The following is a 12,466-nucleotide window of genomic DNA, read 5'->3' as shown; positions in this document are numbered from 1 at the left end:
ATATTTATAGTATTTTGCTTAATAACTTGATTTACAATAGGAGAAAAAGTAAATCCCCCCCGATTCAAGTTTTTGTGAGAGAGGAATGAGGGTTGAACACATCTAGATTTCCTCAGGGTGAATCTCAAACGTGCCCTCATCCCTAGATCACACACAGCTTAGTGTAAAATTTAGAGGATGAGGCGACGTCGGAGATGTGGCCGACTAACAACCGGCGATCATTCCACCTCAGCTTAGGGGGCTGGTCTCTTTCTCAAGCTCTCCTGGAGGAAACTGAGTCTGAGCCAAAAACTGTCCCTGGCTAGTTGTCTGGCTGACCATGTTAGCACCACGTGTCCGGCCATCATGCCCTGGGCCTGGGGCATCCTGGAGGGAGACATGCCCATCTACAAGGGAGAACACAAGACTTGTGAGCGAAAAGGAGGAGGTGATGGAGGGGAGAGGATCAGAAACAACCAGGAGTAAACAACCAGACTGATGGGTTTAAAGGGACGACAAAATGACCAGCTTCTGTCGCCCTGGTTTTCTTAAGTAGCTTTGTTATCTCCATCAGTTTGTAAATTCAGTGATGTTGGACAACACAGTCTGACGTTCCTAAGTCGATCTGGCTGAGGTCGTAATGAGTGCATTATGAGTCCATATGGTGCAGATGGAGCATCATCTGGTGTCGTTAAAATGTAAGATGGAAACATTGGAGATATTGTAAATAAAATGAGCATTAATGGCCTTAACATGGCATCTATCTGACCCACTTTCATCGTATTCAAAGCTTTGTTTCCCAATACAAATCATTAACATTTCAACTTTTCTCTTCTCATAACAAGTTGCCAACTTATTTTTCAATAAGAGGAAACTTTTGTTATGCATATCTAAAGTGTTTTTTTGAACTGAACATTGCTTCTAGGTTTTTCTAGCATGTGGGATTGAGTGCGTGCCCCTCTGCAAGTGTCCTCCTTACCGCTGGGACGGAGCTCATGTTCATTTGCTGCAGCTCGAGCTCCCATTGGTGCCTGGGATATCTGTGCGTCAGTCAGAGCCATGTGGTTGAACTGGTTGATTACTGAACAGAAAATTGAACAACAATTCTTAGCAGTGGACAAATTTTTTTCCTCAACAGGTTCTCAATGTCACTAGCAGGAACAGCACTGGAAGATTATCGCGGCTATCATCGCTGAGATCAACTGTATATGATGATCCTGAAGTGCTTGCACAACCACGGTACAGCAGATGGCATCTCAGTCCTCCAGAAACTTTTACACTTAGATGCTTTTCTTTTGATTTTCTTCATTTTGTCTGAGCGTGCCTAAGTGTGCATCGAAACTATTGCTTCACAAACCTGTTTCATCAGTCACACTTGCTGATTATTTGGCAGATAATTTATCTTTTTTTAAAGGTACACCTTCCACTGTCTCTTATTCTAAAACATTTTTTTTTACAAGTTTTTAAATCAACTTGACTCCAAACAGTATGATTTGTTATGATGGCTCATGCAATGCTCTGCTCTTTAGTGAGATTAACAGTCTTAACCTAACAACACTGTCTGCAGGCAATCTGAATCTGGATATAAGGTGGGGAACATGTTACATTGAAGTCATACCTTGTGAAACCTGCATGCGGTTCATGATCTGATTTGGCATGTTGGGCAGAGGAACAGGTCCATCTGTGAACAAAGTGAAAAAAGTCTTTAAACCTGAAAATCAACACAACAAAAAGTAAACTACATGGGTTTCTTAAAATCTTTATTATGTTATTAGTCTTAAAGGGACTGTGAGGACTATTTTTTTTTAAGTGGATTGCAATTATTATACCTTTGGCTCAGCGTGGGATGCACAGTGATGTGATGACTCGATGACTCTTAGCAAGGCGTGTTTATTTTGGGGCAAATGAATGGACATCAGATCTTCTTTTTAACACTAACTTTCTTTGTTCAAGACAACTTTTAACTGGATACAACGCAATGACGTCATTTACTTATCAAAATGTATTTAGCGCTACGATTTGAAACGTTAAAACCACCAAACTTTGTTGGCTTATTTCGTAGTTTAACAGCCAGCTATAAATGAGGCTACACACAGCCCAATGCTCTGAGGTGTATCTTTATGTTTAATGACAGTGAATCTTAGTTATGTCCTGCCAGTCATCTACCAAGCAGAGCTAACATAACCTAACTCTTCATTTTATTGATAGACTCTCAAATTTGACATTATCACAACTAAACCCGTGTTTAACCTTTAGCTTTAGCTCTATCACTCTCCTGTTTACCATTGTGTCCACCAATCCATGCAAGAAAGAAACACAGATCTATCCTCTCACTGCTGAACTTTGTTGGCTGGCGTGGTGTCGTCCCAGAAATTGAGACGTGCTGTAAATTAATCCAGTTTGTCCGACCCGAGAGGGAAGCTGAGAGGTAGCATTCAATAACCGATTTTGGTGTTGATAATCATATTTTAAGTTGTGGGTTATGATCAGGCAAACATTTAGAAGTAAAACTTTTTCAAGATCACTAAGACAGTCTTCACAGTCCTTTGAAGCATCTTAAAAAATCTGAGATTTTACCTTAAACACCTGAAGCCTTGATAAACATGGTACTCACTCTGTGGCCTTGGGCCAAAGGCGTTGGGCTGGGGAAGTCCCCTGAGCAGCCAGAGGTGCCTGGTTGATGATCTGTTTTTGTAGCCTAGAGCGCCTCTTCTCTTCCAGCTCCTTTTGGATTTTATAGATTTTTTCAGCCAGGAAGTGGTAGTACTCATCCTGAGAGGAGGTAAAAGAAAAAGCAAGAAGAGCGCAAGATAAGTTGACCATTGAGACAGTTTCAGATAAAAAGAGCAAAATCACAAGAAAGAGAGAGAGAAAGAAAGAAAGAAAGAAAGAAAGAAAGAAAGAAAGAAAGAAAGAAAGAAAGAAAGAAAGAAAGAAAGAAAGAAAGAAAGAAAGAAAGAAAGATTTAAGGATATGCTTTAAGTTGGGAAAGGAAACTTACCCGGCTATTAGCTGACTCGTACAAGACTCTCTCCACCTCTCTGGCGTAGGCCACCAGGTTCTCCATTCGTCTGTCCTTAAAAGCTGCCGGATCAGGGGTTGGGAATATGGCTTGTACTCTGCCACAGAAGATAAATTGTAGTTTTGAATATTTCTGGTAATCAGAACTTCTAAACTTTTTTTGAAAAAGATGAGACCGTAATGTCAGTCAAGAGTAAACAACAAACAGTAGAACAGGTTCAGATACTCTTCAACATTGGTTTGCACGTACAGTTTGTGTACGAGGTGATTGCGCAGGTCCTGAGTGACGTGCTCATGCCACGCTTTCCTGGTGCCAGTGGCAGAGAGGGGTGCAGCTGTGGGGATGTTTCCCATCGAGCTCACAGCTGATCCATCTGACAGCAGCTGACTGGAGATGAAACAGGGAGAGAGTCAAGTGTTAAAACTTTTGTTTTCTGTTTTCTGTCCTTTAAAGCTCGACATTATACACCACCACGCATCAGATCTGTTACAACTTCTTATTCAAAGTGTATGAACTTCAATATCTTAACTGCTGAAGCAGCAAGAAACACAAACATCTTAATTTCAAGTTGATGTTCCTCCAGTCGTTACACACTTGCAAGCTGGCCAATGCAAGTGTGCCTTTGTGGGAGGATTCATGCATTACATTCATACTACGTCACAGAGACAATGTGAAATGCAATCACACGTTGCACATTAAATTACTCTCCAATAGGGAAAAAAAAAGGTTATTGGACACAGTTTTCCTCAGTAGGTGGCGCCGCTGAGATGTCCCCAGGCCGTAATGAAACCAAAGTGATTGATCAGAGCGCAGCAGGGAGAAAAAAATGCAGCCTTCACACAAAATGCTCACAAACAAAGCCAGATGTGGCTGCAGAAAATAGCTTTTTAAGATGAGATCAGGAACAAGTGAGCAGGAAAAGCAGTCTGTGATTATTCAACACATGTGTGAAGGACTCCTGAAGAAAATAATCCTTCTTCTGTGTCCATGTGAGCTCTCCTCACTGAAAGGCTGAAGGTTTGCTTCTACTTACGGTTCAGGGTCGAGAACGTCATTCTTTTTCCGCTCAAACTGGTCTTTTGATATCATCCTGCAGAGAAAGAAAAAGAGAAAGAAAGGGGAACCAGTGAGAAGACGACAGACTCAAAAAGTGCAAAGTGTGTCTAAATTTGGTTCATAGCCATTATTAGTCTCATCGTCTCCAGTGAAGACTTAATAATAAAATAAAACCTGGTAGCACTGTTAAAAATATAGTCTCAAACACAAGTATGAAAGAAAAGTTCAGTTACATTCATATAAACAAACATATCAAATATAGACACTAGAAATATAATATTGTGCACAAACACCTAGTTAGGCTTTGTCTCAAAGTAGTAACTTTGAAGTTCAGCTAACTTCTTAATGTTTGATTAAAAACGGGGCTCTTTCTCTGCTGAGGGGATAATTTCAAAGACTTCGATGCGTGCTTACAGACGTCGTAAGGAGCAAACATTTCACTTCTCTCCTCGAACACATCCTCGCATGTACAACTGCAACAGGTTTATTTTTCAACAGTGGAATTATGAATTCACTGATTACTCACGTTGGTGGCTGTGCAGGGTCGTCTCCTAACGTCACACTCTCCCCCTGGATCTCATTGAAGCACTTCTCGCAAAAATGATACCTGCACAAACACATTAAACAATCAGAATAATCAGACTTCAGCGTGTAGACAACAGCCAGGGGTTGCTCTTCTTTGTACAGAAGTATAAAATGTGTGATTTAACACTTTCAAGATTTGCGCTGCTTCATCGAGTGTTCCAGTACAACAAAGTACAAACACATCCTGGTCTTTGTGTTTTATAAAAGAGAGCAGGGATTCCCTGAGCTCCCATTGAGAGTGTAAATGGTCTGCACTGCAGGAGCCTCGCACTGTCTATCAGGCTGTGCTGTATCACCACTGCTGCTGCGCTGCTCTGACTCTCAGGGTGCACGGTCTAAGTGTGGAAAAAAAAGGGGTTGCAGTTGCACCATTTATGCAGCAGGAGGTGCAAGGAAACACACTATTAGCCTTCATCTGCTGGTGTTTAACTGAGAGGGGAAGGCAATGATGGGCATTGCTGTTCTTGGCCTTAACAAAAGTGTTATATCTTCATCTGATGGACCAGAGGAGGAACACTGATCTCAGGCTCTCTCAGTTAATGCTTCACGTATTTTTTAAGTCTTTTCCTCCATATGGAAAGCTGAAACTTGACAATCAACACTTAAAGGGCAACTCCGGTTTTTTGACACCTGGACCTTATTTATAGGTGTGTGCATGCTCATATACTCACTCAGACAAACATCGTGCAGCTCGGAGTCCTTCAGAAGTTATTTAGATCCAACCGATTTTAGCCGCACTTAGCGGGGGCCACGGCAAGGGAGCTTCAGTGCGGGACATAATCTCTGCAGAATCGTTCATTTCAGCTATATTTTTTCATTCATCGCTATCCATCGTAATCACAAACACACGCCTCTTCTGTTGCCATAGGCGAACACTGTCCACAAGCGCACCACCAGTTCACACTGAGTCGTGGACGTGCTCCTGTTAGTTGTTGTCGAGCCAGCTCTTCGTCTCTCTCCCTCTGCATCCTTCTTTCATGGAGCTCCTCGTCCGTGTACTCAGGCTCAAACCGGTAAGGACAACCGTCAAACTCGAAGTCGTAGTCTGAAGACGGTAGACGAGCTGACGTTATGATAACACTGGCGATGGATGAAAAAATATAGCCGAAATGAGCGATTTTGCAGAGGTTATGTCCCGCGCTGAAGCTCCCTTGCCGTGGCCCCCGCTAAGTGCGGCTAAAATCGGTTGGATCTAAATAACTTCTGAAGGACTCCGAGCTGAACAATGTTTGTCTGAGTGAGTATATGAGCATGCATACACCTATAAATAAGGTCCAGGTGTCAAAAAACCAGAGTTGCCCTTTAATGTGAGGGGCAAGAGCATCCTGTAGAGACATCAGAGCTAAACCTGACTGTCTAAAACACTGTAGTAGCTCCAGAACTACAAAGCAACAGAACACAGACTGCAGGAGATTGAAACTCAGTGCAAAATGCAGAATTTATTGGCCATCAAAAACAACCGTGCTGGAAAACGTATGTAATATGTAAGATAATACCGAGCATAGAACAAAGTTTCAGGTCCTGCAATTCTACCTCATAAAAACAGAGTGCAAACATACACAAATAAAAAAAAACACTGGTCCAGACACACAAACACAAACACAGATGTGGTTACCTGTTCTGGTAGCTGTAGTATGTACCTCCAGTGGGTATGGTGCAGTGTTGTTTGCCACAGCAACAGAGAGTTTGAGGAGAAAACTCGTACTGCAGACACAAGCGAGATGACAGAGATTGGTCAATAATATCCAAAACAAATTGTTTGTTACTTTCTATGAGGTGCAGGAACATCACTGTGGATTCATCAATTAGCGACTACCTCTGCCAATTTGGTAAAATGAAGAAGAGCAAAACTTTCTCAATGGGCTCTTACTGCCATACATCACTGTTTCTGTTCTGCAGGATAAGTATCATCTATCTCCAAATCTAGAGAATATTGGTCACGCAGAAGGGTACAGAAAATTAATGTTGAAAATTTGTTGAAAAAAAAAAAGGTTTAAAAAAAATAAATAGATGAAAGCTTTCAATATCTTAAGTCATTGTTATGGTCCTTAGTGTATCATGTTACATTTTACTCTAAGATACACTGCCTTAGACTATGGGGTCAACTGTAACATTTCACATCCGGCCCTTTGTAAATCCCTGTCCGGCCCGGGTGATGTCAATTCTAAACATAAAACTTGTGCAAGTGCATGTCTTAATACTTAATCTATCACAGGCACTGTGCAAGACATTGCGGTTTGAATTCTCCCTCTCTTCCACTGGCTCAGTCAGTCTCCTGCACCTGGATGCTCTCCTGTTTTGAAGAGAGAGAGCCGTCGCATACACGCGCAGGGCCTATGCGCATCACACACCAAAGACAGACAGAACTTCACAATGACACGCGTTTAACTTTTTTAGAGTCAGCTTCCTCACAATAAGTTTCACGCTACTGTGAACTCTCCTGATTGAAGAGGATGCTATGTTAGAGCAGAGCTACGTTACTTTAACTTACGACATGTCATGTCAACACCAAAAAAGAAAGGAAGAAAAGAAAACAGCTAAGGCTTTGATAAACTCTTCATCAACGAGTGCTGCGTAGTCATCTGTCTCTGAGGTCTCCTGCAGTGTCTCTGGATCAAACCAACTAAGAGAAAGAGAGGGGGTGGATGGTTTTTGAGTTTTCGAAAAAACGCCCAAGTACGGGACTTGATTGACTTAGAAAAATATTAGAGATCACAGGAGCATACTTAAAGTTGGGGGAAAATTCAGGAGAAATCACAAGCCAGGAGAACAGCCAGAGAAAGGATTAAAAAAATGGGAGATTCCCTACATATTCAGGAGTGGCAGCCTGCCAGTACTCTCGATTGGTAAAAGTGAGTTCATGTATGACAGATATTGACAAAGACGAAAACTAAAGACATTTTCTCTTTCATTTTAGGATTCAACAATTGTTTTTGTTTTCTTATTTGACCACTACACCACAATTTCACATAACCTAATACAAACATTTACAGAGTGCTTTATTCTTCTGATTATCAGTACCAGCTATTCAAAATATTTAATTTAGAGCATTTTACAATGAAATAAAGTTGGTGGCCCTCTGACACAATTCAGGTTTCTCATGTGGCCCCTGGTAAAAATTATTTGCCCACCCCTGCTCCAGACCATTTAATAGCAGACTAGTAGCAGTTTGAAGACACTGGATTAACAGAAACCAAAACTAGGGACAGAAATGTCAAAAATGTTCAACTGTCTCCAGCCAACCTTATGTGGCGAGTGGCAATAGGGATGGGGCATGCACACTGCCCCTCCCCCATATGTGTACTTTTGGTTTCAATGCAATTTTATTTTTAACCAGAGAAAGGGAGCCAGGCAACGCCACCCTGGGAGTTTCACCCAGGGAAATATTCAAACACAACACTTAAGGCACTCAGGTCCGTTCCACAAAGTAGAGCACGAGACGTGGTTCTTATAAAAATACAAAAATACTTTATTTTCGAAGGTTATCAAAACTGATTTCTCTTTAAAAGACTCTCACTAGTGCAAAGAGCAGAAAAGGGGGCCTAGCAGGGCTGGAGCTCATCAGTGGGGGGACTGGGAATCACAAGGAGGAGGAGAGCCTCAAAAAGGGGAGCACCTGGGTCTGTGACACACGCACACACACACTCACTAGTGCAGGACAAACAGAAAACTCAAAGCCACGGGATCCACGGCATACAGGGAGGGGACACCACCACCAGAACACCAGAACCACCACCATGTAGCTCCAGTCCTGTAGGGAGAGAGAAACGCAGTGAGGTTGGACACAAATCAAAATACACAATCCCAAAAATATAAAAATAGAAATATTTAACTAAGGCCAGATGTGGCAGGAAAACAAGCTATTTGAAGAATTGATTAACCCCAAATTAAGCCTGTGAAAATAACAGAACTCAACTCGCCAAAAATAACAATTATTAAACAAGACAATTTACCAAAATTGTATCGCAAACAAAAATCCCAAAGTCTAAACAAACAAGAGAATTCCAATTGTAATTAATTGCAAGTTGATAACCAAACAAACAAAGAAAAGTAAAGTAAATCAAACAAAAAGGAAACTAAGGAAATAAATCCTAATGTTAAATCAGGCTGTAAAAGTAACTAAAAATTAAAGTGGGCCAACCCTGCTACGTATACGTACATTCAAAATGCACGCAGGCCCATCAGATGACAGCACATACAGTTTCCAAAGGCTACGGGGCCACAACCCGCAGACCAGCGCCGAGCCGAGCGCAGCTAAGCAAAGCGGAGTAATGCAGGGTGAAGCCAACGAAGAGGAGCGATGTGAGGCAGGCACAGCAAGACGAAAGCCAAGATAAGGCGAATTACAGCGAAGCAAAGCAAAGCAGCAGTGTTTTAATTGTTCTCACGATCCAGCAGTCTTTAGCGGCACACCAGATCACATGCAGGAACGCGGACAGAAGAGCGGCCTGCTAATGTAGCTTAGCCGCAAAACTAGGGCTGGGCGATTATGGTAAAAATAAGAATCCCGATTATTTTAAGTGATATTGAAACCACAATTAATATACACAATTATTCATTTATTCAAAAACTTCAGTACTGATTTAAACACAACTTTAAAGAACCAGCAAGAGGCACATACAGTATTATCGATACACATAAGTCACACACACTCCCTGTGGCTGCACATGGAACACAGAAGAGCTATGAAGCACAGGAACTTGCATACATCTACACTGTGTGGCATATTAATTGTTTTTCTTCGATTATATATTTTTTTTATGATTGTCAGATGGCAAAATAGAAAGCGGCGAGTACCGCTCGAGCTGCTGCGGCGCGAGCCAAACTGTAAACAAGTTTTAAAAAACCAACTAATTCAGATAACATCACTGCCCATTGAGTGACACCTCCACCTAGCAGCTAGTGCTACATTACCTGCATTATTGCGGAGATAATTCAATCTACCCGTCTCACGGGATCACATGCAAGGAGACGGAGGAGGAGAGAAGAGCTTCAGCTCCGCAGCTTCGATTGAACAAATACAGCTAGCGACAGCACGAGCGTCCAAACGGAAAACCCTGCGAGCTGTAGCAGAGACTCGCGGATCTAAAAACAAGTCAAAGGCCCAATAAATGACTCACATGCGGTGTCTAAGGATTAACCAAGCGGCAACCTCCGGTCTCAGAATATGGGTGCGTCTCAAAGCTCCAAAGTTCCATCCTTCCTTCCTCCACTTGCGTCTTAGTCCCTCCCACGAGAGATGCATGGGAGAGACGCGAGGAAATGAAGAGTGGAGAGAGGAACGGAGGAGATTCATTTCTAGAGCAATGGGACATCCTTTCCTTCGGAGCGTCACATGAAGCGACGTGTTTCAGTGATGACGGCATCAGCTGATCACCTCTGGATCATCTGTCAGTCAGCTCTAACAGCTGTTAGTGCGTCTGGGCGTGTGTGCTGTAATAACTCTGATCAAACAAACAGTAACAGAGATTTGTCTGTTCCTTATGTGACCAAGTTAGGACTGGGAGGGACTTCTGGTGTTACAGGTTCCAACAACGCCACCTTAGGACTTTCACCTAAAGAGTATTTAACTTTGACAGCGATCTATGACCCTTCAACAGAGGGTTTCCCCTTTAGAGATAACGCAGGCATGTGCACAAATGAATACAGAGACAGTATTAGAAAAATATAAATACAAACTTTATTTTCTTTAATACAGTATAAAAGTAAGTTTCTTTATTTAATAAATAAGCACAAGGACAACTCAGGAATGTAATTCGAGCCGACACTCCTGGATGGACGAAGGAACTGATTAGACAGACCATAAACAATGAGCACAACTAGTACTAAGTAGGCATGCAGCAAACGAAAGGTCTGCCCCCCAGTCACCCCTACAACATCCAAAGCTAACTAGCTCGCCAGCAGCGTCCCTGTAGCTGTACCGGACCTGCGCAGTGTCTCCACAAACTAAACCAAAGGTTAACTTAGAGGCCAAAAGAACATACATAAGAGGAAACAACTTAGATGAAACTTAACTAAAATGACCAAAAGCTAACAAAGAACAAACGGGCATATGAACAAAAAAAAAAAACAAGATAGATAAGGCTAGAAAAACAAGCGAAAAAGACAAGAAAACAAACCAAAAAAGGACAAGGGGAAAAGAAAGAAAAGACAAGCAAAAGACAAGGCAACAGCGGCAAACTGTAAAAGAGAAGCTGAGCTTAATTCGCTGCACAACGAGAGATACATGGACTGTGTGTGAGCTACAGCTTCTATTACCTCGGCTGTCCGACCTCACTCCAGTGCTACCCCGCACGTAACACTGAGCTCCGCTCCACCGTCAGCACCGACACGTCGAGGCTTACGCCGCCGCACCAAACCTTTTAACGACAATAAAACAATCACCATAGAGTCAAAAACAACAGCGATCACTGAACATACAGCTCATACCTGCTCCGGTCCCAGGAGGAAACAAGGACCGAGCTGCATGTCCGGCCGAAATTTATCTCCCCCCAACACCTGTTGAGCCAATCATTGGTTCCGCCCCAGCTGCAGCACATAACCCGCTAAACAGCCGGTTACACTTAAACCAGTTAAACACATGTTACCATGAAGAAAACCTGCTCTCTGTTTATTCTGTATGCTGTTTAGAAGCTCACGGATCACTTTTCCGGTAAAATGAATAATTGTAAGATTATTTATGAATTATTTATCCTTTATCTTGAGCCCATCTGATCGTGAACTCTGAATATTAATATATCAATATAACCCAGCTTATTGTGTCTCAGGAAGATATTATCTATCAGTCAGTTTTCTGTATTAATCCTCTGTTATATTGATTTGATGATGGTTGTGTTCAGTGTTTTGTGCTTTAAACTCACAGCGAACACTTTATTACCAGATTTATGATCAGTTTCTGAACGATCCTCTGTGCCTGTCCTTGGCTCGTCTTTTCTCTCATTAAACTCCGTTGTGTGTTTGTGAAGTTTCATGTGAAGTCTGAGCCGCTGCAGCGTCCAATCAGAGAAGCCAAGCCAAGCCAAAAAAAAGCCATTTTCAAAGCAGAAATTAACCTATTTACAGCCTGGTTCAAAAAACGTCTCCTGTCTGAGTCACTAATTTTACTACCAGCTCCCACTGGAGGGAGCTCCTAGTATTCACTCGCTGGAGAAAAGTGCCTTATACACAAACTTGTAAGGATGTCACAATAACAGCTACTCAAGACACAGAACATCTTCAAAAGCTAGTACTGCACCTGTACCGTGACTCAAGAGCAAAAAAATGACCAAACAACCTAAACGAACATGGACGAACTGATCTCACTGACTTAATCGACTGACTGTCTATGCTTCTGTGTCATGTTTTGGATCAATCTGTTAACTGGCTTAATCAGTCTTCCAAATCTGGACCTAACTGAGCCTGCTGGACTACTAGGCCGTGGGACCACAAGCTTGGGGGCAATCTCTCTCTCAGCTCCATCCTCGGCAACAGTGCTCTCTCGATGACTGGCCAATGCCTCTGGCTGATCCATAGTGTACAGACTCTGCTGCCATCCTCACGCTGATGAAGTCCTGGAACATCCAAGGCACTCTAACTGACACAAGCACTGGTTTCAGCATCACCAAGGGACACCAGAGGTTGAGAATGTATGTCTTCTCCCATTTGAGAGTCATCCAAAGCAGCAGTATCAGCTACCCAGCTGGCGGTGCGTTCTGATCGAGCTAATTCAGACTCTGTGGCCAAGTAGCTGTCAACTGATACACTATGCGCATAGCTTGGCTCTGAACCACTGTCAAAAGAGGACTTGTCACTTTGTTCCACTTCCAAAGGCAAGAAGTTGGCTTG

General features: G+C 42.4%; 1 protein-coding gene across 5 annotated transcripts; it reads right to left on the bottom strand.

Annotated features, from left to right (window-relative positions):
• Positions 1-246: 246 nt before the first annotated feature.
• Positions 247-11,158, bottom strand: LOC141808067 (histone lysine acetyltransferase CREBBP-like). Of its 5 annotated transcripts, XM_074694416.1 has the most exons (12): positions 11,072-11,158; positions 10,901-11,001; positions 8,292-8,393; positions 6,258-6,346; positions 4,584-4,664; positions 4,035-4,091; positions 3,251-3,388; positions 2,981-3,098; positions 2,594-2,751; positions 1,598-1,660; positions 959-1,060; positions 247-386 (listed from the first exon to the last, which is right to left on the bottom strand). In XM_074694416.1, exons 3-11 carry the CDS (start codon positions 8,379-8,381, stop codon positions 1,027-1,029), a joined length of 828 nt encoding a protein of 275 aa, XP_074550517.1. In that variant the 5' UTR covers positions 8,382-8,393; positions 10,901-11,001; positions 11,072-11,158; the 3' UTR covers positions 247-386; positions 959-1,026. The 5 variants fall into 5 exon arrangements, with proteins under 5 accessions (XP_074550517.1, XP_074550507.1, XP_074550498.1 ...); XM_074694406.1 differs by lacking the exons at positions 10,901-11,001; positions 11,072-11,158 and adding an exon at positions 9,763-9,998; XM_074694397.1 differs by lacking the exons at positions 10,901-11,001; positions 11,072-11,158 and adding an exon at positions 9,557-9,754.
• Between the last annotated feature and the right edge of the window lie 1,308 nt (positions 11,159-12,466).

Source organism: Halichoeres trimaculatus, unplaced genomic scaffold, assembly GCF_033239565.1.
Source record: "Halichoeres trimaculatus isolate MK-OKI-2021-1 unplaced genomic scaffold, fHalTri1.1 fHalTri1_scaffold_2, whole genome shotgun sequence".
Lineage (NCBI taxonomy): Eukaryota > Metazoa > Chordata > Actinopteri > Labriformes > Labridae > Halichoeres > Halichoeres trimaculatus.
Note: the sequence above shows the minus strand (reverse complement) of the source record. Positions and strands in the feature narration are given on the sequence as shown.

What these genes read in the sequence shown, in the direction of transcription:
- LOC141808067 (XM_074694397.1), bottom strand. An exon ending in GACGTTCTCGACCCTGAACC is followed by an intron (nt 3,389 to 4,034) that starts GTAAGTAGAAGC and finishes TTTCATCTCCAG; the next exon opens with TCAGCTGCTGTCAGATGGAT. An exon ending in CCGCATGCAGGTTTCACAAG is followed by an intron (nt 1,061 to 1,597) that starts GTATGACTTCAA and finishes TTTTCTGTTCAG; the next exon opens with TAATCAACCAGTTCAACCAC.